The sequence below is a fragment of the Necator americanus genome, chromosome III (assembly GCF_031761385.1).
Source record: "Necator americanus strain Aroian chromosome III, whole genome shotgun sequence".
Taxonomy (NCBI): domain Eukaryota; kingdom Metazoa; phylum Nematoda; class Chromadorea; order Rhabditida; family Ancylostomatidae; genus Necator; species Necator americanus.
The window spans coordinates 10345317-10360744 of NC_087373.1; the positions used below are offsets into that span (position 1 = coordinate 10345317).

Here is a 15428-nt window from a genome sequence, read left to right on the forward strand (position 1 = left end):
CTCGAAGCCGACTATGTACCGCACGATATCTCTACAAACAATGAATAATCACCATTTATAGACAAGAATGAGTACGAGCTTAGTATAACCTGTAGTAGAGAGTACATATTTCATAAACTTTTTCCGTTGGCTAATGGTCTGTGAATCGCAATTCATTTACGTACATTTCTTCGCACAAAACTGACATTTACCAATTCAGACAACAAGAAAATAAATTAAGTCCGACATATGCTTGAGATGTCCTTCAAAGTGACATTCCGGCTTACAATTCGTCAATTTCTACCTGCCTGATTAAAAAAAAACTTCAACTTTTCTGAAAGTCCACCATGCGGTCTCAAGCAGAGTATAGCGAAGAGTGGCAAGTTTTGAAATAATATTTATTACCAAGTGACCATTTAAAGAGCGAATTCACCTTCAAAACACTAAAAAAATGTTGAAATAGGTGAGGGCATAATGTCCGCAGCACATCGCCATCACAGTCAAGACGCAATCTCACAGACGGTTGCCTCATTTGCTCTCTTTCCCTTTAATGTGGATTTATAAAGTCATGGATTATATTCATTACCTGTGAGTTCTTTGTATTAATTGTTTTTTTTCCTTTCTAGTTCACTCATGGACAACCGGTGGACAATGGTTTGCTAGGCTGCTTCATCGTGTAAGTCTCTCATCTTCCATTTTTCTAGATTTTGCTGAGAAAAAGGTATTCGCAGGTGGTAAAACACTAAAATACCTGAAGCTTCGTCATAATATTTATTTTTAGTTCGCGTCTTTATATGGAAAGATTATTTATTATATCTGTACTCTTATCTTTTGCCTTAGGTGAGCCTAACTCTTTTTTTTTCTTGAAGGAAAGAGCGACGATTTTTTTTCTGTACTCCTGTCTTTTTCGCAGCTTCGCATTCTCGCTTTCAATGGCTCGCACTGCCGGATGGTGGGTGAAGCAAGCGTATATGGCACTGATTCCTTCGTATCCAGTGGGGTATCTACTAGTGAATGGTGAGCAGAAGTACTTTTCGTTTATTTTATGAGCACAACAAGTTAGCTACTGATTTCGTTTAGGGTTTCGCGGCGACCAGTTCTGGACGAAGTTCTACATAGACAGGAGCGTTTTCGCACCTTCTGAAAATTTGAAGGATTTGGTGGAGTCTGAACTAGATAGAATTGGTGATATCAAAAAAGCACAAGTAAGTGCTTCCAGGCATTCTTTCGACATGCAGCTTTCTCCTGCTTATTATTAATATCTTAAACTTGTTTGATCAGATGCTATTAGCGGACCCTTACTGTCATAAGATAAAATCATCATCTTATTATTGGGTAGTAATAATATGCGTTTCGCTTTAAAACTAAAGTGTAACCAACAACGGTCGCAATGTCCTTCCTCTACACCCACAATCGTTTTGTTCCACTGAAATCTATGTTCCACTGACAGTGACGTCGTTTTAGCTTCTTGTCGTAATGTCTTGAGTAATCTTCTTGGCTAGTGCGAAAGGAGCTTTTCTTGCCAGCTTTTATTCAAAGATTCTGTTGAGTCCTGAGAAGTTCTCTTTGTTCAGGTTCTTGTTAGTCTAACTGATTGCGGTGAACCGCGAACTTACGGTGGATTCTTTCTCAAATCTGGCGCTGAACTGCAGTTTCCTGTGCGGGTCTCGTTTGATGATGTCGAAAATGCTCGTCGCTTAGCTCGTAACATTGAAGTGGATTTAGGTTTGGCGAGGTTCGTTCTTTTTTGCTCAGGATCGTGTTCCTCAAATGCGAATGAGGTTAGCGTTGAAAAGTGAGCCTTCCTTTTCTTTTGCACTTACAGTTCATCTGGATTGAAACGTAGCGAGTTGAAATGTTTTTGGGAGGGACATGCATCGTGAGTTTTGTGTTCTTGTGTTCCCAATTCTGAAGGCTGGGAATGGGGCAAAGGCAGGAGTGTGCGTTTGAAAACTTCCTAAGATCAGGCATCGACGCAAAATCGAGGTGGACTCAAAGGTTGGCGAGGAGTTGCTTTCACGAATGATGTTGTCGGAACTGGCGAAGAAATTCATCATACAAAGGGAGTTGCACGTCGCTAACAGGTGCATTGACTTTTCTGTGAATTCTTCTATTTTATTTCTTTTGTGGTTTAACTATTAGTAGCCCTTGGGCCCTTGTGACTCTCATTTCTCTCTTGTTTAACTAGCAGTAGATGTTGTGTGAGATCTCCTGTCTCTTTTGGTATTAGCTAAGCTTAACTAATAGTAGCTGTTGTGCGAAATAGCGATTATAATGGCAACTCCTGACATTTTTGAAAGTTGCTAAGAACCACTCGGAAATCTCATCTGATTTCTTCGACCTGTAATTGGCTTTTGCAGTGGTGTCCTTTTCTGTGCCCCTATGTTTGCGTGGTTTGGAATATTTGGTGCCGGATACGCCTTCGTCGTAGGTGAGATCTGTTCACAGCAAGCGACTCTGTCATTATTCTTGCATTACTCAATATCAACACATCTGAAAATTTCTTCGTTAATATTGCAATCTAAATTATTTTCCACAGTATTTCAGGACTTTCGAAAGTTATTGGAGTTGCCGCTGGATCCATTGTAGCTGCAGTAGTGGGAATCTGTGCTTTTCGCCAATTTTATAAAACCTATAGTTTGTACAAGATAAAATGGGCTGACGAGAAGGCTGTTGAGATGTGAGCACTGCGTTTCCCCCATGATCAAAATATTGTCAAACTTTAATTCTCTTATATAGGGACAGCGAATATTTGCAAGGGGCTCGTGACTACTTTAATTCGACAATGAAATTGAACCGGTTATTACGGGTTCTGCTAGGAGATGAAGGGAAAAAGAACATAGCCAAGAATGGTGACTGCAGGTAAGTTTTCTTCTCTTGCAACAAGTGGCCATGTGGATTGCCCCACCCATCCCATTATGATTTTAGGTTAGATCGAATTTCGCTTTCGGCGAGGTTGAAACATTTGGAAACTTATAGCAAGCCACTGAAATAGCCGAATTTAGAATCTAGTACAGAGTAGTATCTAGTATTTTGTCTTCGTACATCAAAGAAGGTTGTAGTTTGTATGTTGTTAATAGTTCATTTGACAACGTTTTTGATAGATATAGACTTGCATTTGTTTTAATTTCCCTTGTTATCTTATTGCTTTATTTGTTATTGAATGAATTCTATCTTCTTCCTACTTTTGTTTTGTTTTTTCAAAGTCGTTCCTTAGTGCTTATTTGTTCATTGATCTCTGAAAACTTTGATGAAAACACAAACCCTCTACAGAGCAGATTCTAAGAGGGTTATGCGGATATCTCGTGCAGTCTTCTCCTACAAGTTAGTCCTTTTTTTTATTAGCCCATTCTTTTGTATACGTATGTGCTTTTTTATCTTCGTCTTCCATTCTAAACTCTTCCACTCATCTTCACTCCACATCTTCATCTTTAAAATTCCATTCATTTGCAGAAGGTGGAACGAGAGAGCGACAGAATATCTGCAAACAAAACCAGGAAGGAGGTTACGAATAGGGTTGCTAGCTGGTACTATAGTTGCGTATCCTATTGCTTCTCTGCTGACCAATGGACCTTTCGTTAATTTTAGCTTCCCTTACAGGTTCTTTTCTATTGTTAACCTGTGTTATAGGGGGGGGGGGGGGGGTTAGGGTTATTGCCCTATGTTGTTTAAAGGACCCATAACCGATCTTTCCATTCAGGTTTTCGGTTGAAACACTTCCATTAAGATTGAAGAAGATTGCTGAAGAGGTTGGAGATTTCTGCTTTGATCCTTTGATTCAGCCTCCATTTTTTAGATCGGAATTTTTACAGGAATATGCACGATTCCTCGAAACTGAATCTCGAGTGCCCAAAGATGCGGTAGTCACGCAACATATCGGGAAAGCTCTGGGTTTGTGTTGTTCTTTTGCATCTTCGGTTTTGCATTTTTTTTCGTCATAAAATCCTGTACTGATTTAATTCTCATTTGTCTTGCCGTATTAATAGATCCAAAACAAAGTGTGTTCCGGACTCTAATGTAACACTAATTATTTCACTAAAGCACCTCGTTTGTATTACTTTTAAAGTGTTTTAGAACAAACTTGCTGTTCTTTTTGTTCTTATATGTTTTTTTCAGCAGTTTACTCATATTTGTTTTTTGCCCAGTTTCTTTTCCTTTTTAATGACTGATTGCAGGTGATTATGAAACTGTAGCTGCCGGCTCTCTCGGCGTTAGAACGGGATTACATGTTGCTGTTCCATTTCATGCTCAATTCGAGAATGTCGAGCAGGCTTTAGAATACTTCAGGTCTGTCCAAAGAAACGAATTTGGGGCAAAATGTAGTAGTTGGTGGGGGAGGGGAGGGCACTCAGTGGCGCCCTTACTTCTGGAATTAAATAACTAAATCAATCGGGCCCCTAATACCCAAGCATTAGTCTTAGAGGATCTGTGACATGTAAGCCTAAGTAACTAAGAGAGGAAAGTAAGATAGAGTGCCCAGAAATAAGGGCGCCAGTGAGTGCCCCCCGCCCCCACCCCACTACCCAAATTTGTGCACTCATCTGACTTACTAACTGTTCTGAGACTTCTCCACTCTACCCTCCTACGGTTTTACCGAAAGAGTTTCTAGAAAGGAAGGAAACTTAAATTCTGATTGCTTAGTGGGTCTGTCGATTTTTTCGTTTATGGCTACAAAACTTTGTTGCCTGATTATAGTTGCTCTTTTTAATGTATAAGAAGCCTCGTACTCTCTTGCTATCAGCCAGAATCTATTTAAGATGACCTACGTTGACGTCTTCATTCTTTGATCGCATACCAACTGTAGAATTTACACTCATTCTGTTCACTGTCGCTGCTTTTCTTTTATAATATATGAATGCACTACATTTGATTAGGTCACATTTCGCTGTGTAGTCCTATATTTCCAGAAATCACAATATCGATGCGATTGATTTCCTTGGTACCAAAGTGCCCATACAGTGGGATACACCGTCAGGAACGGAGTTAGCGTTCTCATTTGTACTTTCAGAAAATGTGGGTGTGGACGATTATTACAACAGTCATAATTCCTCGTTCTCAATCGGCTTTTGAAAGATTTCAGGCACTTCGTTTTATGTTCTTACGCGATTTACACGCACACGATGGATATGCATCACTGGCACAACGAAGCATATCTTGGGCAACATGGACTTCATTTACGAGTATTTTCACTTACTGGTTACACAATGTTCGTTTATTGGTTTCAAGTGTCAAGCACTTAATTGAAATATATAAATATAGCCTTTAGTCAGCCAAAATATGTGGCGGATCTGCGATGTCATTTGCTGTAATTTACACATTGTTCGTTTCTGCTGCATGGTTTGCTAACAAACAGTGGTATGACTTATACAGGTCTGTTTTTGAATCACATGTCGTGTTCTTTTCTTTTTTTTCATCTCCAGATCTGAGTTTTTTGTAGGTATGTGACTGATGTGCATGCTGACAGTGTTTCCGCGCGCACCTCTTTCAATCATTGCGAAGGAGGTAAAGAGTTATATTGGAAGCAGTTGAAGCGGCACAGGTACGTATAACAGGGTCAGAACGAAATGAATCAATTGCAGTTGCGTAAACTGCGCGCAGAGCTAGCGTTGGAGTCGAAGGGAGACCATCGCGAACGGCAGCAAAGAATGGTGCTAGCAAAGGTCCTCCCTCGATTGTAAACGCTACGTTCCACCGCAGCCGCTTACGCAACTGCGCGGTGCTTCATTTCGTTTTGACCGTACCATATCTTTTTTTTTATTTGTCGAACTATGCCACCTATCACATCCCTATTTTGTAGAATCATGCGTGATATTTGCCCAGAGCTCAGGCCTAAAGTCAGCCCATCCGGTGATGTGCGAGGAATACCTACATCTATAATTACGAGATACGATCATCTAAAAGTTGGTATATGAATGATAGAATCGAAATTTGGTCCACAATAAACGATGATTTTGTAGGATTTGAATGAGGAGGATGACGAGTTAAAGCAGGTCGTCAGTGGAGATGATTGACGTTAGGAACAACAGAGATCCCAATAACCGTGGCTACTTCTAGCCGTAGCTCCGAAAAGGCGGTCTCGTGTATTATACAAATTTCTAGTTTGTTTAGTTGTTATCATGCTTGTTAATATCTGTAAAAACTCTATAAAGACCATTAACACTCGTTGTGCTTCGATAATGCCTTGAGAACGGCCGTAATATTGTGTGTGATTTTGAATAGTGATCATTCTGTTCTGTGATTGAAGCAACCACAGTTGTGTAAGTGTGGTTTAAATTGGTTATATTTCTTATTTAGGAGGGATGTACTCGGCGGTAATTGGCTTAGCGGCATGTGGAATTTCCTCTGTGTTTTTCGGAAGTGCCTTCGTGCCTGTGAAAAAATTTGATCCAGGAAATGGTTCGTTCGTTCTTCTTCTGCTTCTGCAAATAGTTGAACTGCACTATTATTTTATGTATAAGTTGAAATTAACAAACCTGAGATTTTATTTTCGCTCTTATTTTGTTTTAAAATGACTTTTTTGTTTCTTACTTATCTGAAGACTTCTTACTGTTCTTTTCATTTGAGTGTTGAGTTGGGAAATTATCCTTGAATTCTACTTTGGTTCTAACCATTCTCGGCCTATAGTAGTATGGCTGTTGTGAATGATTCACTGGTACCATATATGCGTCCATACATAACTAACTACGTAGGTAAAAGCTTTCAAGAGTCCAAATAACGAGTAACGAACAACTTTACTTTTTGGGATTTTAAAGTTATAATTTCTTCTGGGGATCATTCCAATCAATCCGGCTATCGAAAACAGTCATTTTTTGTGTTTAATTTAAATAGGTGTTGTTAGGAACTTCATCGCAAGTTACATTATGAGTGTTGGTGATCATTGCATTGCATGAGTGTTGGTGACCGTTGCACGTTTGAGTTTTGCATATTATTTCATCATAAGAATGCAATCTAATTATTTTGTGGGGTCTTACTTGAAGCTTTTATTGTTTTGGAGCCCACATCTGCTCTGATTCATCAGCGATACTTCTAATTTTAGTCAGTGCATGAAGAACTTCTAACGCTTTTAGGAGTCTTTGTACAATGGGTAATGTCAACTGCTATTTTATGCGTAGGAATGATTATCAATGCCGTCGAAGGTTTCCCTGTGTTCCAACCTCTTGCCATGCTCGGAGGCGTTTTTTGGGCATTAGGTGAGTTGTATCACATGATGTCGAAAAATTAGTCTCAACGTCTCTAGTTGAAGGAAACGTGACAGCCATTCCCATAATGAATGTTCTTGGTCTTGGGATGGGAATGCTCATATGGGGTGCTACGAACTGTATTACTGGATGGGCAGTTGGAAGGTTTTTTTTTTGTGCTCTCGGGAATCCTTCTCACCCTTCAAGCTCATACTTCTAGGTTTGGTCTATTTGGTGTGAATGGAACAGTACCTGAGTGGCCGCTACTTAACTACCTGGGGTTGCTTATGGTCATCGTAGGGTAAGTATGTAGTTTCGCTTGTTACTGTATGTGTTCAGATTCTCATTACACTGTTGCAAGATTCCAGTGGTATTTTCTTCGCACAAATTCATCCATCTGTTCGCACGCCATCCCAACTGGAGGAATTCAGTGAAGAACCAGTAACACCTTATGAGAGTGGCTCCGAAGAAAACAGCCCATTAATAAGCCCTGTTAGTCCCGTTGCAATGAACCGTCGATCGAAAAGAGTCCTGTTAGTTAGGATACTTATTTTATTTGCATTTTTTTTACTTACTGAAATTTTAGACGTCTGTATTGCTTTTAGAGCGATTCTCACTGCACTCGTGGCGGGTATTTTCTATGGTGTCACATTTGTACCAGTTATTTATATACAGGATCATCCAGAAAAAGTAAGTTCTCTGGCGTGTTATTGAGCCTCACCAATGACTTTTGTTCCAGTTCCCAGGAGCATCAAAAAATGGGTTGGATTACGTGTTCTCACATTACTGTGGTATTTTTGCGACAGCCACTATGCTACTCGTTTCCTATATTATCTGTACTAAGGTGAGTTGTTTAAACTTCAGTTATTTGCATTTAGAAGTAAGTAAAGAAACGTCAGTTCATTACTAACCTCGGAATAGGTGTTATAAGGAGCTGTACGAGACTGCCAATCCTGATTGAGAATACTGGATAAGTAATAGAAACGCGAGAAAATCTCGAAATGTGCGATTTGTACACTACGTTCACATCACTTTTGATTTCATGATTCCAAAAAGTGGCATTAAGAGAGACTTATGCAGAAATCCTATGTCTCTGATCGTATGGAGGAAAATAAGATGCATTATTCTCTCTTTTCTTTTCGAATTCTGAGTATATAAAGGGTTATTTGCGATAAGTGACCTTGACCCTGCTTGCCAAGAGGGTCATGAAAGATGTCATATTCACTGTAGTGATGCAATCCAATGCACAATAATATTTCAGAACAATCCTATTGTAAATCGCCGTATCATTGGTCCAAGTTTGATAGCTGGTTGTATGTGGAGTTTTGCGCAGTCGTCCTGGTTCGTAGCCAACGATAATCTTTCCCAATCCATCACATTCCCCATTATAAGCATGGTACCTGGAGTTTGCGCAGCAATGTGGAGTGTATTTTATTTTAAGTAAGTCGAATACTATTCACGTTTTATAGAACTCATTTAGGTTAGCTGCAGACCCAATTTTTTTATTTACCTGTTGATACAGCGTAATTCCTTGAGCTAGATATTCATGTCGCAAAATTTGAAATGCATTCAGAGAGATTACTGGAAAACGCAACCTTAACATTTTGGTTGTTGCTGTTGCAACAACTCTCATTGGAGCCTTTTTGGTGGGAATCTCCAAGTGAACGCTTCACTAACAAATAAGATTTTCCCAAATACTACAAAATTCTCAGCTTTTTCTTCTCTACATGCAATTAACACGTATTGTTCATTCATGCACTCTAGCAACACAAACAATCACTACTGTGGGATCCAAGTTTCAATTTTTTATGTGCATGTATATCATTTAATTCTAGTAATTTCGTGTGCGTTTAACAATATAGTGTAAAATTATTCATACCCGGGTGATAGCGACGCGGCTGAAGTACTTTTTCTGACTGACACAAACATCTTCTGCACTTCTGCGCTGCCTCAATTAAAAGCGCATCGCTACCATCAGGGCAAACGTAGATATCGGCATTAACGCTTGGATAGAAGGTTCAATATCTTTTAGGGTTATATTTTGTGATACTGTTATCTATTCTCCTGATTTTTTCCTTTCTTTTTTTTTCTTGAGAATATACACTGCGAGATTATCGTAATACCTCAATTCCGTGTTCATGAGATTTGTTTACAGTACACATATGCCTCTTAGCATTTCACAGATATTCGAATGTACAATAATTGTGACTTAACAAATTGTCTACAGGTTATGTTTTATGTGTCATCGGATCGCTTTTCCTTTTGCCAATCTTCATTAAGAGATTAAATATACATACTGAATCGAACGTTGTTCTAACAATGTCAACTGTACTTCTACTACACAATCTGCATGTTCGAGTGAGATTCAGAAGAAAAGGTCTTACGGAGAAAGCCTCTGCATCACCCATTTGTCGCCTGTTTTTCGGAATTCTAAACGGTCATGAACCCTGTCGCTTTGGCCTTGCCAGAATTCGAAATAGTCAGGGATCAGGATGTATCCACCCCTGAATTTATTTTTCATGCGTTTCATGCGGGATGACTCACTCAATAGCACAAAAATGATTCATGCAAACGTACCATGATTCTGGCTTTGTAATGGCTGCTTCACCTTCCTTCTCCGCTAATTCCTGTAGAGCTTTTCGCTTGTCAATGAGGAACTGTAAAAGTGAACGCTGTAAACACTAATATTCTGATTAGTAGCAGCGAAAGACTCTAAAATCCACATGGTTACAAACCTAAGCCAAGAAGACAACAATAGGAGTTGTCGTCTCGGGCTATCGAATGAAATTAGGGAAAAGAAGGAGGAAAATTTTGCTTTTTAATCTCTTATACTCATTAACGACATTACATCTCATCAGAAGCCATATAACAATCCATACCAAAGAACAGTTCTAACCTGCCTACTTGGAATTACAGTACTCTGCTCGCTGCTTTTTGAACCGATTCGACTAGACAACGGACGAGAGTTCCAGTATTCGACAGCTGCTTCTTGTGATAATTTCTCCACTTTACCTTCTATGCGGATCTAAACATTCTATGATCTTATTTTGGCTTAAATATGTAGAGGAAATCAATAATTGTATAAAAAGGTCAAAGCAAAAAAACACACGAATAACACATTTTGTTGCCTAGAATCGGTGCCTCTTTATGAATTCTTAGAAGATCATCGGGTGAAACCAATGCTACGTTTTCGTCAGCATTACCACAGTTGCAGCACAGTTCTACAGCTTTCATTATTCATTGTATTAACACAGCCAGATGACAATTCGAACTCTTCCCATCAAATTTGCCAAATAATTACAACGAAAATACTGTGATCACCTGCCTATGTCGATTTGCCCAGTAGAATAGCATACAAGCGTAGGGATTTTCCTCTAACTGCTTCCCCTTTCTGCTGTTGTAGTTCGTGAAAAAAGAGAAACCTTCTGCTGAATATGCCTTAAGCAGAACGATTCTAGACGATGGTCTCATGTCCCTAAAATTAATTGGTAATGTTTTTTTACCCAAAACTTATATATAAAATCTAAAAGCTGTCTGTTAGCACTGCAGCGATGCTATTTAAAAAAAGTTAAAATGTTAATAAATAATATTTAATCCTTCATAATTGAAAATCACAAACTAACTTTCCCACTGTGGAGAAACAACATGTGTTCAGCTCTTCAAATGTTGTGGATTTGATTTCTGCTATTTTCTTGAACCTGAAGAAATTACAAATCAAAACTAACTTTGGTAAACTGCTATTATTCGACAACTCATACCCTGAAATCTCATTTTTTGTGTAGTAATCCACGGTTTAGAACGTTGCTGCGTACATCCAACTAATGGATACCAAACGTTTAACTATGGCTTGCCTACAATCGCAAAAGGACAAGTTTGCAATTGCTATAGATACTGTAATGAAGTACGATGGGCAATAAGTTACGAACAGAAGGTCTTCTGCTGTTCTTACTCGATTATCTAAAGGTTGCATTTCTCGCTTATCGACGGTACGCGGACACGCGCGCGTGTTTTGTCGCATGCCTTGGTGGGTCTCTGAGGGCAGGCTGCTTAAGGATGGACAGAGAGGACATGAATGGACTAGTTTGGACCTAATAATGCGCTACACAAAGTTTGGGATAACTCTGAGAGGTACCATAATTTCAAAGTATCCCTACAGGAACCATCTGTAGTTGGGATTAATAGAAAACTTCTAAGATATTCGTGAAAGACGCATGAAATCACTTGAAGAAAAGTTTAGACGAAAGAAGAATGTTGAGATATGAATTGTGGAGTAGCACCGATAAATTTGATGACTATGAAAAAAAAATTTAAAAAAACGCCACCATTTCTTGACATTTCATTTCTTGATTTCTTGACGTGAGGATTCAATGGACATTTCAATTTTTTCCTTCTTAGAAAACGGCAAAAGAAGAAAAGAAATACAGTTGAAACTGGAAAGTTCTGGAGACAGACAGGAGCCCAAATGAAAAAAGGTACTATTGGGGCCAAGATTGTATTGATCATACCAGATTACATTCTCTTTACAATAGTAATGTTTGGAAGAATATGCTATCAACAATAAAATACGACACTTAGAAAATCTCACCAAACGTCAAAAAGCTTATGCGGATCCCGAGTAGGTAGGTTTTCCTCGAGAACTTCCGGCTCTTCTTTGTTCAGATATGGATTCCGCCATCCTTAATTGCCGAAAACTTCAAACATTATCAGAAAATGGTTAGAAGAAAGCTCTGTCCTGTCCTAAACTTTAAGATGTGTTCATTAAGAAAGTAGTCACCTCGAATGTCTAGAGGAGGTTCGTCCATGGCTAGTCGTAAGCACTTTGAAAACGATCGTATGAGAAGAAATCTTTGCTGAATTCTCAGTTATTACATAAGCGGCAGCAAACGAACACAGTAAGGGAAGATAGAGGAAGAAACTGGCAATTATGAAGGTCAAACATCAGCACGGAACTGAACAGAAGTTCAAAAAAAAGGAGGTCACCTAAGATGTTTCCTGTCATTTTTTTTTACAAACTATTGTTGAAAATTGTTGCTGCATATGTTAAAAGAGGTTTACTAGTGAACGCAATAGTCCGTAACTGTCTTGCATAATTACTACGTGATAACCTACTAAATGGCTGTGGTTTTAGGATTGGACTGCCTCATATCCACTCATATGGATTTATTTCAACATCCAACGAAAACAAAAATAAGTATGCGGAAATAAAAATAGAACGGAAGCAACGGAGAATGGTCAATGTGGCGGTCATGCGTATTGAGTGGGTGCTGAAACACAGCACAAACATGTATGTGAATACATGCCGAGTTTCCATTGGTACGAGATATGGCGTGTACCAAATTAGAACGATGTCACATAACTTTTTTCTACATAGAGTGATAAGAACGTGCGCTGTAAACTTTCCATTTCCATAACATATTAGATTGTGATACGATGTTGATACGGCGGCGCTGCTACTCATAGTCGCAAAGAAGGAAAAGTGGGAAAATGCTGACGCTATAAGAGTTTTCTGAATTGCAAGGAATGCGACGGAAACTTTTCCGAGTTCAGAATCGTCTCGAAACCTACAAAAGTTGCATCTTGTTACTGTATGGGTCAGAACTATCTCTTTGCGATCTGGGTTTTGAAGTTTAGGAATGCGCACTAATAAGTCATACGAATTCGGCTATCAAAAAATAATTGTTCAGAAGTGATATGGAAAATCAATGAATATTTTAGCGGTTCTGATGCCTTCATAAAATCCATGCGGTGATATACATGTGAGGAGTCCTTCCTTCTAGGTTATATTCGAGAACAGAGAGATCTGAACCTTGGTGCAATTGCGTAAGTGACTCCTCTCGAAACGGTACGTTGGAGGTAGCTGTTCGATACCATCATCATCGCTAGTTTCACTCATCTCTGCTGTGGAGTAAGCAGTGATGGCGCCGAACTGCTGGCTCCATCGCGCTGCTTCGAGCTCAGCCGGCTACGCAATTACACCAGGTTTCAGGTCATCTTGAGACTATGGGACATCCAATATTGCCGGTAGAAATACTATTGCACCCGGTCTAGGAAGTCAAATTTAAATTCATGAAGGAAGACACATTCTTTTCTTTTCTGCTTGAGACACGCTCTCTCTTCACTTTCAAATCGAAGGCGCATTACATTCATGCTGTTGAACACACACAGCGCTAATGTATATGAAACAATTATAGAATTGATAAGAATCAGTTGGTAGAGTAGAGAGTAGAGTTGGTTAAATGCGTTGCTTCGTGGTGATGTTTCTTCTTGTTTTCCAACGTTTTTCATACTATTCCTTCGCAAAAATGTTCTTGAATAGAATTACGTATTACGTAGTCAGCAAAGTACTTTTCCATTTGTTTTGTCATTTGTTTCGCTTTTGGAGGCTCTACAATATCTTTTTTTTTTCGAGGAAATTGATTTTCTCTTTCACTTCTTCGTATAGCTGAGCGCTGCAAGATCAGTTTTTTATAATCGTGGTCCTGGAAAAATCTCATAATCTCCTGGAAAAAGAACGTTAACTATGGACAAGTAGATGGAAAGTGAGGTAGAAACTGAATTTTTGGAAAGTGAATTCTTTGGGAAGATGCTTTGGGATCACAAAAAAGCCATTGAACTATCGAAAAAGATTTCCCCAGCACTGTGGCTGTAAAGGCTGCTAATCCTGCTCAATTACACGAAAAAAAAACAGAAATTGAATCTTTACAAAATTAAATTAGATCTTAAATATACCAAAAGAAAAGGACATCGCTAATCTACTACACGTAATTCTATTCACGAATCATTACCAGGCAAAAAAATTACGAAAAAGAAGTAGAAATCAGCTACACGTCGAACTTTGTGAAAGACAGTCACTGGAACCTTTCACCGAGTATGCGATGCGTCACCCACGTATTTTATCGATAATCGGGTCAAAACGACGTGAAGCACGGTGCATTAGCGTACGCACTCGGAACGACGCTGTGGAAGCAGCACTTGGAACCGAGGTGGGATCATCGCAAACTGCATCGAAGGGTGGTGCCAGCAAGGCTTCTAGTGCATTCCTAACCGCTACGCTCTACCAAGCCGCGTACGCAATTGCACCGTGCTTCATGTCGCTCTGACTGCACTATACGTGATTGCATGCATGCAGTATAGAATGAAACAATCCCGACTAGTTCGCAAGAAAAAAAAAAACAAAAATGAAAAAAGAACGGAATTGTTGAGATTCTTCTTCAAATAATAGTAAGTTGCAGTTGTGGAAGAACAAGATAGCAAGTATCAACGGAAAAAATGATTAAATATGATTTATAGTAATGAAAGAAGGTCATATTTTCGAAAGAAGCGACAGCCCAAGCGGTCTCGAAGAGGCGTAACAGAAAAATTTTGCCAACATTGGGTGAGCAGGCTGCGCCAAGCCTCTTTAATACCCTCTCCTCCTTTCTTTAGCACTTCCAAGCAGCGCTGACTTTTTTTTTTTATCTTCTTTATTTTTCAGGCAAACGGCTCGCCGAAATTAGCAAAAAAAAAAAAATAAAAATTTTTGTTCTGCTTAAGAAAGTAGTCCTCCATCACTACGATGCAAAAAAAAGGTCGAACTTAAAACCCACATTTAGATGAGAGTTCAGAAAATTCGAAACTAATCTAGTGGGATATACCAGAGGTCGAAAGTTGACCGATGAATATTCAAGAAAGAACTATTGTAGTTACCAGCGCAAAGGCATCACCCAACGAATCTGGGTTGGTGCGAGTTTCGAGTGGGTAATGCATGTATGGGGTCGCAGATTATGGAGAGCAGGGTGATTCCGGCTATTTCTTCTTAATTGCCGTAAAAACGGGCCAGAGTATGCGGCTCGTGCAGAAGGCTGGCGCGCTCTAATCGAACTCGTTGTAGAAAATAGCGCGCCGGAATGCTCGAAGCCACCTATTCCGGGCCGTTTTTTAACGGCAGTTAGGAAGAAATGATCGGAATCACTCTCCTACCCATAATATACCATCCCGTATAGGCATAACCCACCTGAAACCCGTACCACCCCAGATCCGTTGGGTGATGCCTTTAACTTAAAAAAAATCACATCAACGACTTTTTGAAAGCATGTGCAGCCACTAAAGCACAGTAAAAATAAAAGTTGTTCATACCGTTACATACTATACATACCATGCAGTTTCAGAGTACAGTAGTCTAATCAAAAAAAGGAAAAGAAATCTGAGTGGAAACTCCATCAATTAGCAAAACGTGAATATATAAAGAAGCTACAACGATACCTTCGGGATGCCGAGTACCGAAGAAACCAT

The 15428-nt window shown here is 39.3% G+C and overlaps 3 protein-coding genes across 7 annotated transcripts; 2 read left to right on the forward strand and 1 right to left on the reverse strand.

Annotated features, from left to right (window-relative positions):
- Positions 1 to 67: 67 nt before the first annotated feature.
- RB195_009178 (uncharacterized protein) lies at positions 68 to 2974 on the forward strand (the record flags this gene model as incomplete). 2 transcript variants are annotated; one of them, XM_064196040.1, is made up of 12 exons in its annotated part: positions 68 to 71; positions 606 to 655; positions 761 to 819; positions 893 to 996; positions 1060 to 1184; positions 1554 to 1714; positions 1805 to 1858; positions 1947 to 2063; positions 2340 to 2410; positions 2527 to 2659; positions 2719 to 2841; positions 2908 to 2974. In XM_064196040.1, 12 exons carry the CDS (start codon positions 68 to 70, stop codon positions 2972 to 2974), a joined length of 1068 nt encoding a protein of 355 aa, XP_064047184.1. The 2 variants fall into 2 exon arrangements, with proteins under 2 accessions (XP_064047184.1, XP_064047185.1); XM_064196039.1 differs by lacking the exons at positions 68 to 71; positions 606 to 655; positions 761 to 819 and having other exon boundaries at positions 912 to 996.
- A 297-nt stretch (positions 2975 to 3271) lies between these two features.
- On the forward strand, positions 3272 to 8821 carry RB195_009179 (uncharacterized protein; the record flags this gene model as incomplete). Of its 3 annotated transcripts, XM_064196041.1 has the most annotated exons (19): positions 3272 to 3303; positions 3433 to 3579; positions 3680 to 3728; positions 3792 to 3870; positions 4155 to 4266; positions 4887 to 4992; positions 5060 to 5185; positions 5246 to 5349; positions 5417 to 5518; positions 5777 to 5883; positions 6274 to 6375; positions 7047 to 7169; positions 7223 to 7322; positions 7378 to 7458; positions 7526 to 7690; positions 7763 to 7847; positions 7897 to 8001; positions 8419 to 8597; positions 8731 to 8821. In XM_064196041.1, 19 exons carry the CDS (start codon positions 3272 to 3274, stop codon positions 8819 to 8821), a joined length of 1995 nt encoding a protein of 664 aa, XP_064047186.1. The 3 variants fall into 3 exon arrangements, with proteins under 3 accessions (XP_064047186.1, XP_064047187.1, XP_064047188.1); XM_064196042.1 differs by lacking the exons at positions 6274 to 6375; positions 7047 to 7169; positions 7223 to 7322; ... (4 more) ...; positions 8419 to 8597; positions 8731 to 8821 and adding an exon at positions 5937 to 5990 and having other exon boundaries at positions 5777 to 5879; XM_064196043.1 differs by lacking the exons at positions 3272 to 3303; positions 3433 to 3579; positions 3680 to 3728; ... (5 more) ...; positions 5417 to 5518; positions 5777 to 5883 and having other exon boundaries at positions 6279 to 6375.
- A 716-nt stretch (positions 8822 to 9537) lies between these two features.
- On the reverse strand, positions 9538 to 15428 carry RB195_009180 (uncharacterized protein; the record flags this gene model as incomplete). 2 transcript variants are annotated; one of them, XM_064196045.1, is made up of 8 exons in its annotated part: positions 9538 to 9661; positions 9735 to 9814; positions 10054 to 10182; positions 10479 to 10632; positions 10781 to 10855; positions 11743 to 11833; positions 11932 to 12007; positions 15399 to 15428. In XM_064196045.1, the coding sequence occupies 8 exons, from the start codon at positions 15426 to 15428 to the stop codon at positions 9538 to 9540; spliced, it is 759 nt and encodes a 252-aa protein (XP_064047189.1). The 2 variants fall into 2 exon arrangements, with proteins under 2 accessions (XP_064047189.1, XP_064047190.1); XM_064196044.1 differs by lacking the exon at positions 15399 to 15428 and adding an exon at positions 12964 to 13050.